Source organism: Balaenoptera borealis (assembly GCF_965194805.1).
Source record: "Balaenoptera borealis genome assembly, chromosome: 14".
NCBI classification, from domain to species: Eukaryota; Metazoa; Chordata; class Mammalia; order Artiodactyla; family Balaenopteridae; genus Balaenoptera; species Balaenoptera borealis.
The window spans coordinates 2,577,364-2,586,978 of record NC_138875.1 but is presented as its reverse complement, the minus strand read 5'-3'; the positions used below and the strand labels follow the sequence as shown (position 1 = coordinate 2,586,978).

The 9,615-nt window shown below is 49.7% G+C and overlaps 1 protein-coding gene across 6 annotated transcripts in view; it reads right to left on the bottom strand.

Moving 5' to 3' along the window:
* Positions 1-9,615, bottom strand: part of ZNF516 (zinc finger protein 516) — a 113,054-nt gene that overhangs the window by 10,216 nt on the left and 93,223 nt on the right. For 2 of the 6 annotated variants that reach the window (XM_082354025.1, XM_082354026.1), the window contains exons 4-6: positions 4,084-4,125; positions 3,635-3,739; positions 2,731-2,798 (exon numbers count right to left, since the gene is read on the bottom strand). The exons of 1 other annotated variant lie outside the window; for it this stretch is intronic. In XM_082354025.1, coding sequence (XP_082210151.1) covers positions 2,731-2,798; positions 3,635-3,739; positions 4,084-4,125 — 215 coding nt within the window. The remainder of the gene's footprint in view (positions 1-2,730; positions 2,799-3,634; positions 3,740-4,083; positions 4,126-9,615) is intronic. 3 more of the 6 variants (XM_082354028.1, XM_082354027.1, XM_082354029.1) reach the window with 3 other exon arrangements.

Here is a 9,615-nt window from a genome sequence, read left to right as displayed (position 1 = left end):
CTGACAACCACGGTCAGGAGACTGAAAAGCAGGACAGCTGACCCATGGAGGCCTTGCAACTGGAGTAAATAGTTCCTAAGACCACAGTATTGAGTCACTGTACACGTGAAACTAAGAGGTTGGCTGGTAATAAGTACGAAATTGCAGAACTTGGGTTTACAGAGACAAAGACAAAAATATAGATATATCTTTTCTCTTTTTTTTTTTTTCCTAAAGGGAACGCTATTTGTTTATTTATTTATTTTGGCTGTGTTGGCTCTTCGTTTCTGTGCAAGGGCTTTCTCCAGCTGCGGCGAGCGGGGGCCACTCTTCATTGCGGTGTGCGGGCCTCTCACCATTGCGGCCTCTCTTGTTGCGGAGCACAGGCTCCAGACACGCAGGCTCAGTAACTGTGGCTCACGGGCCCAGCCGCTCCGCGGCACGTGGGATCCTCCCAGACCAGGGCTCGAACCCGTGTGCCCTGCATTGGCAGGCAGACTCTCAACCACTGCGCCACCAGGGAAGCCCCCATCTTTTCTCTTTCATCACCAAGAATGGGTAACAGCTGTGATGAATTCCCAGCATAACTATAAGTAAACATAGAACTGATTTAAAATACAGTCTTAGTGATTTGCTTTGTTGATCTATTTCTCCCTGTACCAGAAGCCTTCTAAAGAGGCTCAGGTAGAATCCATGTGCACCAGATAAACGGATGTGTGTTCCTGAAGAATCTCACTACGTTATTCAGAGACCTGCCTGGTGCTCCCCGGCCCCGTCAAACACTCTTCTGGAAAAGCCGCGTCTTAGGTGGATTGAATGGGTCGCTGTGCCTGCAGGAACGCTCTGGACTGACTTCACTTGTACTGTCAGTATGTAATTCTCCAATTACGGCACGACCCCGCTGCTACTGCAACCCACAGACACATCACAGCGTGCCTTGTCGAAAGGGGGTTTTACTTCTGTTTAAAAGGCGAGTGCTGCGTAATTCGAGCTGAGGTCACATGTGTCCAGAAATCATTTATATTCTGCGTTCAGTGAGATGTTATTTTTTTCATCAATTGTCACAGCATCGTGAAATAACAGCTTTCATTCTAAAACTATGGGTTTTATTAAGAGAGAAGTCACTTACTAAAAAACTGTAACAAAGGGCAAGGCATTCTGTCCATGATATATGAAGAATAGGCTTTTAACAAAAAACAGGGATTCTGAAAATTCGATAAAAAACAAAACCAAAGCCTCTGATCAGGTACCGTCCGTCGTAAGGCCAGCTCGACCATTAATTAGCAGCAGGCTCTGGGCAGTGTTTTTATCGCTCACTATTCTCTTCTAGAGAAACGGACTGGAATTTCTGGAGGTTCTTCTGACATCTATGTCACCATCATCATTGTCAACGACCGTGAACCCCACACGTGTCCAGGCAAGGTGTGCTAACTGGATCTGACCACCTGGACCGGATCCTGGATGTTTATTCTGGCAGCAAGGAAACCCCTCTTCATTTACAAGGGGGAGAGGCTGCAGTTACAGAACCTCCTACGGCAACCAATCAGAAAGCAAGAAGGTTATGGAGAAAATGCTTGTGGGAGAACGAGGACGGGTGTGACATCCTGTCAGGGGCAGAAAGGAAGAAGAGCTCTGAAACCACATGCTCTTATAGCCCAGGATGACGGGACAGACCACTTAGGACGGCGTGCACCCCCTTACTTCAGAGCTACAGACCGAATCCCCCAGTCACTCGTGCCCAGGAGCTGGCCACTTTTTGTGGATTGAACGCACTAAGGCCACACATCTACGGTGACCCACGTTCTATGTACACGCACACGGGTATCTTACGCATTATGGCCGAGCCGGTGGTGTGCGTTAGACAAGAGAATCAAATCAGGACAAAGAGGAGGCCCTGAGACACCAAACTCAGCAGAACGCTTCTTATGGAGTGATTCAAAAATACGGTTCTGAAATAATGCCATGTGCGGCGACATGGATGGACCTAGAGATTGTCATACAGAGTGAAGTAAGTCAGACAGAGAAAGATAAATATTAATCGTAAAATATCGCTTATATGTGGAATCTAGAAAAATGGTAGAGATGAACTTACTTGCAAAGCGGTAATAGAGTCACAGATGCAGAGAACCAACTTATGGTTACCAAGGGGAGGGACAAATTGGGAGATTGGGATTGACAAAACACACTACTATATATAAAATAGACAACTAATGAGAACCTACTGCATAGCACAGGGAACTCCACTCAAAACTCTGTAATGGCCTATATGGGAAAAGAATCTAAACAAAGAGTGGATATATGTATAACGGATACGCTCTGCTGTACACCTGAAACTAACACAACAATGTAAATCAACTCTACTCCAATAAAAATTTTTAAAAATACGGTTCTGAAGACAAGAGACAAAGCCTAACTTGTTCTCAAGCTAACCTCCAAGCAAAACATCTTGAGTGGAAAAGTATGACTTTCTGGTGTTTTCCGTCACCACCGGTCTCTACCAATTCCGTCACCCGCAACGAGACCCAACGCAGCTGCATCGACCCCGACCGTGTCTTTCACGGCCTGAGCCGCCTTCAGTGATTATCAGGCACCCACAGACTGTCCCGCAGCCCCGGGCTCCGATCTGCAGCAACGCAAAGCTACGTACACAGCTGGTAAAACACCACGTGGTACCCTTGTGATGACCATCGTGACACCCCTCTTCCCAGCTACCACATGAAAACCCACACACCCGTGAGTCGGGAGACCTACTTGTTTGGGGGCGTCTGCGGAGGTGGTGTGGGCTTCAGCACCTCGGAGGCCGTTAGACTCAAACAGCACTGTGAGAACAAGGTGTGCGTTAGCAGGAGGACACTAGCTTCCCGATGCCCCGTGACATGCGCCCCTCACAGATTAAGCACTTGCACAAAAAAAAAAGACCCAGCGTCCAGCCTGTGGCTGGAAAATACCAGTTTACCATAACACTTACTGTAAGAGACTGAAAACGCTGCCTGGGGCCGGTGCCCTTTTTAATTCAGGCTTCGTCGCCAAAGAGACCCATCAGTGACAACATTAATTAGCCAGGCGCGTGCAGAGGGCCCCTCCTTCTGCGTCACTTACCGTTTGGCCCCTGTCACTTTGCATCAGACCCGACCGGGGTACGGATGCATCCTTCACGCTTGGGATGAAGCACCCCCGGCCCCGCCTCGCCCTGACTGTGTGGTGTTCCCACCACACACACACACTGCGTCCCCCTGAGTCCATCTCAGGCAAGCTCTTGACCAACAGGCCGAGGAATTCTGCCACTCAGCACCCACCGGTCCACAGAGGCCAGCTGGTGCCGATGAGGAAAGCAGGCAGCCAGGTGTCATGCCGATGGGGGACTTGGGTTTCAGTGCGTCCTGGTGGCAGCATAACTCATTACCCCGTGCACTTCTGAGGAGTCCACTCTAATTAAAGTGGAGCATTTGCAAAACAGGCTTATCTCAGATTAAACCACACGGCACTTGGATGCAAAGGAAAAATCATTGCAGGTGCAGATGCCGGATGGGACAGCCTAGAGTGTAATCCCAGGAGAGAAGGCCTGACCCCTCACCTCACCCGAGAGAAATCTAAATACGTCACCGACTGCGGGAAACAGAGACTGCCCCCCCCCGGGGCCCCCCCGGGCAGGTACCTGTGTGAGCCCGCGTGTGGGCCCGGAGGTGGCTGGGCTGGTGGAAGCACTTTCCACACTCCACGCAGACGAAGTCTCCCTGGTGGGCCGGCGTCCGGAGCGTCCCTGGGCGGCGGTGCAGGGGTGGGGGAGGGAGGAAGGGGGCGAGAGGAAAACATCGTCAGTCCCTCCGCTGTGTCCTGATGGCAGGCACCTCAGGCCCCCGGACAGCCCGCACGCGCAGGACCGCGAGGGAGCACAGATTAGAGAGGATTAAATTCCACTCCCATGATGCGCCCTCAGGTGTGTGGGACCCGGGCAGCTGGTGGCCCGCATCCGGCTGATGGAGTGATGTGGCCAGACCAAGTGAGGGACCAGGAAGCAGGGCTGGGCCCTGCCCCCAAGGCGATGCTGGAGCACACGCCCAGGAGCTGCGCCACCCCCACCTTCCCCCCCCGCCGGCCCCTTACCTGTGTGTCCTGCACGTCCCGGGCAGAGCACAGACGGGACACCTAGGAAGGAGGCCGGTCTTAGAGCACCGACCTCCTGTTCCCTCCTGACCCTAAAAGATGTCCGGCTTTTGCTAGAGAAGGGACGCAGAAGACGCGTACTTGTCTGTCTGCCTTTTCTGGATGAGGGCATCTCTCTGAAGAAAAGCCTAATTTTTCACATAACAGTAGCTCTGAAATGACTTTCCCAGCCTGATCTTCCCATCAGGCTCAGTGGTAGCTCAACTCAACGGGAAAACAAAAATCAAAAATACTAACTAGAGAAAAAAAAAAAAAAAAAATACTAACTAGAAAAAGGTATGCCTATCACAACAATTCTTTTTAAACAATGTTCCCTGAGCTGAGTATTCACACACCTAAAGTCTGACATTTGAATGTAAAAGGCGAGTGAAAGGATGGCCAAGGGTCTTAGCCAAAACAGCTGAAACCAAATCATTCTCTTGTCCTAATTCAGAAGCCACAACACATAAAAATAATAAAAAATTGTTTCTACATTACAGGCAATGTTTATGGAGATAACAGCCAAAGAAATGCACGAATTGTAGGGCAGATCTTGGTGGATTTCTCGTTGGACAAGTCATGAATGTGAGTCTCCGAGAAAGAGAAGAATTTGCCCACAAAGTTCTCAGCTCCCTCAGCACCTCCTTCAGGGATGCGAGGAGAATGATAAGACACATTTTAACCCACTCGTGCCCTGTCATTAGTAAAAGATCAGCGTGTCAGGTTCCCGGTAAAACATGGAAAGTGTCACCCGGCCACGCGACCCCAGGAGCCGCGGGCTCATGGGCTGAGACCACCCGCCTCCTCTTTCCTGGAGTTCCTGGACCAGGCCGTGTCGGGGGAAGGAAAAGCTGAGGAGGGCATCGCTGGATGACTGACCGATGGGCCTAAGAGGGGGGCCGGGGCTCCTGAGTGCGCCGGACACCCCAGTTCTTCCGATCACAGGCAGCCATCATGAAGACGGCTTCTATCAACAGCTAATATACTCAGCCGTTCAGGGCGGTCCCTCCCTCCTCTGATTCTGGTCCAGGAAAATCTCAACTTTATCCTCGCTTCTGTTCCTCCCTCCTTTTCACTGTGAGCACCATCCAGCTGGGCTCCTAAGAAGACCCTCTCTGACAGCAGCTGTGGTTGCCTGGATTGTCCCAAGAAGAATGGGGCTGCATCTAGATGCAGGTCCTTAAGGATGCCTCCAGGACACCCACCGATGACGACGACTCCCCCATGTGGTCTCTGCATCTAATGGTCACAACATGCAAAACTAAGCCATTATCATACTTTGTTTTTCTAAGTAATTCCCATCCAAACTAGCAGCAGAAAAAGCACAGCCCTTGTACCCACTCACCCATTCTGACTTCCTTGAATTCAGTATGCGTCAGCGCACATGCACACACACACACACACGTGCACACAGACACACACACACTGTCTTCCCATGAATTCTATCATATCATTTTCTCCCTACTTTTTAAAGAAAAGACCCTTGCCCTTTACGGTCAATAATATCATGCCCAAGCTACTCCAAAATTCTGAGCTAGTGAGAAAGGTTACAACTTCATTTGAATTGAAGGCTACCTGGTGAGCGAGCAGCTCTGACACTCTGACCTCAAAAGTAAAGTTGTGTCTAGAAAGTGGGCTCAGAAAGGAAAGGAAGAGGCCTGGCGGGTCTTCGGGGGGCACCTGCAGACTCTCCTCCAAAGCCCTGTCAACACTCATTCAACCTCATTATGCTGCAAGAGGTCCTCCCCACCCCCGCCAGGGGAGGAAGGAAACTGAAGGATCCTGCAAAGATTCAACCGAGATTCACACAAAGGAAGTACAAATCTTCTGTCATCATCCTATTAATATGTCTTGGGCATACAAGATTTTTTTTAAAGTCCCAACAAGAAAAACCTTATATGTTATCCTATCCAGAATTACCCTGTTCTTTTATTTTCGATTTTTTTTAATTCTAAAATCCATATCATCCTCTACTACAGGCTGGACACAAATTCTGGAAACACAGATAGTTTACTATTTTATGACTGTTCTATCAACAAACCACTCACGTTACATTCATACCTGTTTCCAGCCCTGGGATCTACACAGCAGAATGATCACAGGAAATGTAGCTTTTTTTTAATCCTTAAAGGATTAGGCTTCGAGCCCCTAAGGGAAGTGACGATGATCGTTTCCAAGTAACATCTTTTCTCTTTTGGCAGAGTTTCCAGACTATTCATTTCTACACAAACACCATTTGGTCAAAACACAAGTGGGGAAAAGCTCTCTGAGAATTCTCTCTCTTAACCTCATAAAACCTTGATGTCTCAGAGACGTCGCCCGAGAGCACCTCCTGTGTCTCAAGACAATACCTCCCTTGAGACTCACAGGGTCACACCTCCAGCACCACAAGGATCTCGTGTCCACAACAGGTGAGTGCCTCTTCTTTTACAAGATTCCCTCCTGCACGTTTCTGCCTTCCTACCGCGATACGTGTCACCCACGGCCCGCGTGGGGAGGCTGAGATCTTCACTCGCAGACGACACCCCTCGGGGAAACACAGCAAGACTGCATCAGAGGACAGCGTGAGCCCCCAAAGTGCTGACAGACTCGTGGAACAGGACAGTCGCAGAGATTATTTGGAATGGAGATGAATTCGCTCAGACTCTAGACTCTAGACTCCTGATGCCAAAGTCAACCACATAGGTACTCGAGAAAAAAAAGGGGTGCTCAGCACGGAGCAGAAACCAAAACCTTGAGAGTTTAGTTACTGCAAATTCAGTAACATGTCGGGAATGTAATTTTTGGGAGGGGGCTGCACATCGTTCCTAGGCTGCAATAGTAGACGTAGAGTCTCCATAACAGGAAACACCACTTCTCTGTTCACCTCTCAAACAGACCTCGCCACACCTGCTGGGTTTCCCTGCAGCTACGTCACTTTCAAAGCATCATAAACAAACACTCAAAGGAGAAAGGAACCAGCGACGGCCCCCCATAGGCCAAGCAGGGACTGATACCCGTCCGCCGCTGGACCAGGAAAGGGATGCAGGAGAGGCAAAGGACAGGGTTTGAAGACGCGATGGGCCGGGGATGAGAAGAGTTCTGGGCTTGCTCTGAACCACCCCCAAGTCCAGACCAGGAGCCAAACCGAGTCCATGAGGGAGAGAAGGGGCCATCGGGGGGGGGAGCAAGTCCCTCCTGGCAGGGCATTCAAGGTAAACTGAGGCAGGCCGACCAGGATTTACACAGCTGACCTCAGTTCTTCCCTAAACCCAAGAGCTTCGGTTCTCAAACCGCTCCTATGAACTCACACATCAAGGCCAACAAATTTTAAGCACTTCCCCTAAGAAACCCAAACCAGGGTGAGGGAAAACACCATAAATCTGCAGACTTACACCTGACATGAGAAGAGTAAATCATGCAAGAACAGCACACACGCTTTGAGGACGATTTAGCATTTTTCAAATTTAAAAGATAAATATCTAACCTCTGTTTAAGGGGAGGGGGGAGCCTTAGAACCATTTATTTAAAAAATCTTAAGGAAATGGAAAACATTCCAGGCTGCCTGTACTTCAAAGTCTGTCTGTCATCTGATATTCTCTAAACCTTAACTTAAAACTCACTTCTACTTTTTTGGGAAAAAAAGCAACAACAAGGCAGGTCCACACGCGGCACAGAAAGCCTTTAGGAAGTGGGCATGTGGGCCACTTACTAGGTGCGAACTGTCAGGTTCAGAGTTGTGATCGGGCAGGCCGTGGGTTGTAACAAATGAAGTTCAAGTCTGGTTTACTAAGTGGAAGTCATCCAAACACTGGTGCAGACTCCACTCACTCTGCAGGTGGGTGTAGACTCCGGGAAGCACTGGAGAAGGTGACCAGGAGCACGGCGCCCACGAAACTCACCATCATCTATATCCAAGCGCTCTCTCTGTTTTAGGGTCCACGAAAACCTACATCTAGAGAACTGAGGTTGGCATGAGATCCAAAAGGCCAACCAATATACATTTATTCCATCTCAGAGGAAATAATCTGCACGACTGGGGAACACTGCTGAGAACGTGGAAAGCTCACTAACCTTAACAACCTCCAAAAAGGTGGAAACGCTAAGCTACACGGTAGCAGCCTTTCCTCACCTACCAAGGGCCGTGCGCCCAGAGCACCTGCAGCACAGGGGAGGGGATGAGAGTCTTAACCAGGACACGCCCTGTGCACCGCATCTTATGAAAGCCTCCACCATCTCCGAGCAGCCAGGCCTCCGCTTCATTCTAGAAATTCTCGAGAAGCTCTGTCTCTGAGCCACAGCCCCAGAAACACCTGGGGTAAGGACCCCGCTGGCAAAATCTCTAAGCCTGTGGAACGCCTGAGTTTTCTGCTGGTCGAAAAACACCTTCGTTTTTCTCTAAGGGTCAACATGGACCAAAGGCCTCCTCGTCACACCAACGTGGCACCAGCGACGGAGCTGGGCAGGTTCCAAGTCACAGGAGGAGACCAGGAACTGAGAGACGCACACCCGCCTGCCACCAGGCACCCCACACAGCGGATCGGGTGCCTCTGTGCACGTGACTCCCCCGATCTGAACTCTGTCCCCCAAAGGTGCTTCTGAGCTCCTGGAATCTGAGGGACTGGATCTCACAATTCATCTGAAATGGTACCCTACTTTAATAAATTACAGATGCTTGGTGTACAGTTGTAGCCAAAGAAGGGTTAGGACCACCCAGGTAAGGTAACTGAGAGCCAGAGCCCCATAGGGGTTTTTGTCTATTTATTTTTTTAATGGAAATACTTAGATTTCCCAGTGCTCTGGATATTAACTGAGAGCTACCTTCAATTTATAATCAAGAAGAGGGCATCACATCCCAGGCAGGCATTCAATGGAGCCTGTGGAAATTTGTTGACAATTCCTAATTATTATCCCTATTAGGTTTTAATACCGAGGTACTGGGAGGAAAGGAAGATAATGATCTGAGGTATAAATTTTTCCAGAATTTTAAACATGAGTCAATTCCCCAAACCTGGTAAGGGACATTCACATTCTGCAAAGGCTCTGCTAACGAATGCTGCAGCACTGATGCGCGCTTTTAAAATTATATACGTGTAAAGATAAAACTTAAGTAACCACTTCAAATGCACATCTTGTCTTTGGAGAAGCATGAGACAATGAACATCTACTGATTCTTGTTTAAAATAACCAAACGGAGGGACTTCCCTGGCAGTCCAGTGGTTAGGACTCGGCACTTTCACTGCAGAGGGCCTGGGTTTGACCCCTGGTCGGGGAACTAAGACCCCCCCCCCAAGCTGCGAGGTGCGGCCACAAAAATAAGAAGAAGAAAAATAAGATAAAATGACCAAGTGGAGAAGTGCCACGGAGGCAGCCTGTCGGCGTGGAGGGGACGTGACTGGGTGTGCCGGGGACGTCAGCAGGAGGCCGGGCACAGCAGCCAGGGCGCTGCGTCGGGGCTCAGACACAGCCAGTGGGCACGCTGTGCCCTGCTAAGGAGGGGCGCCCCCGTGAGGT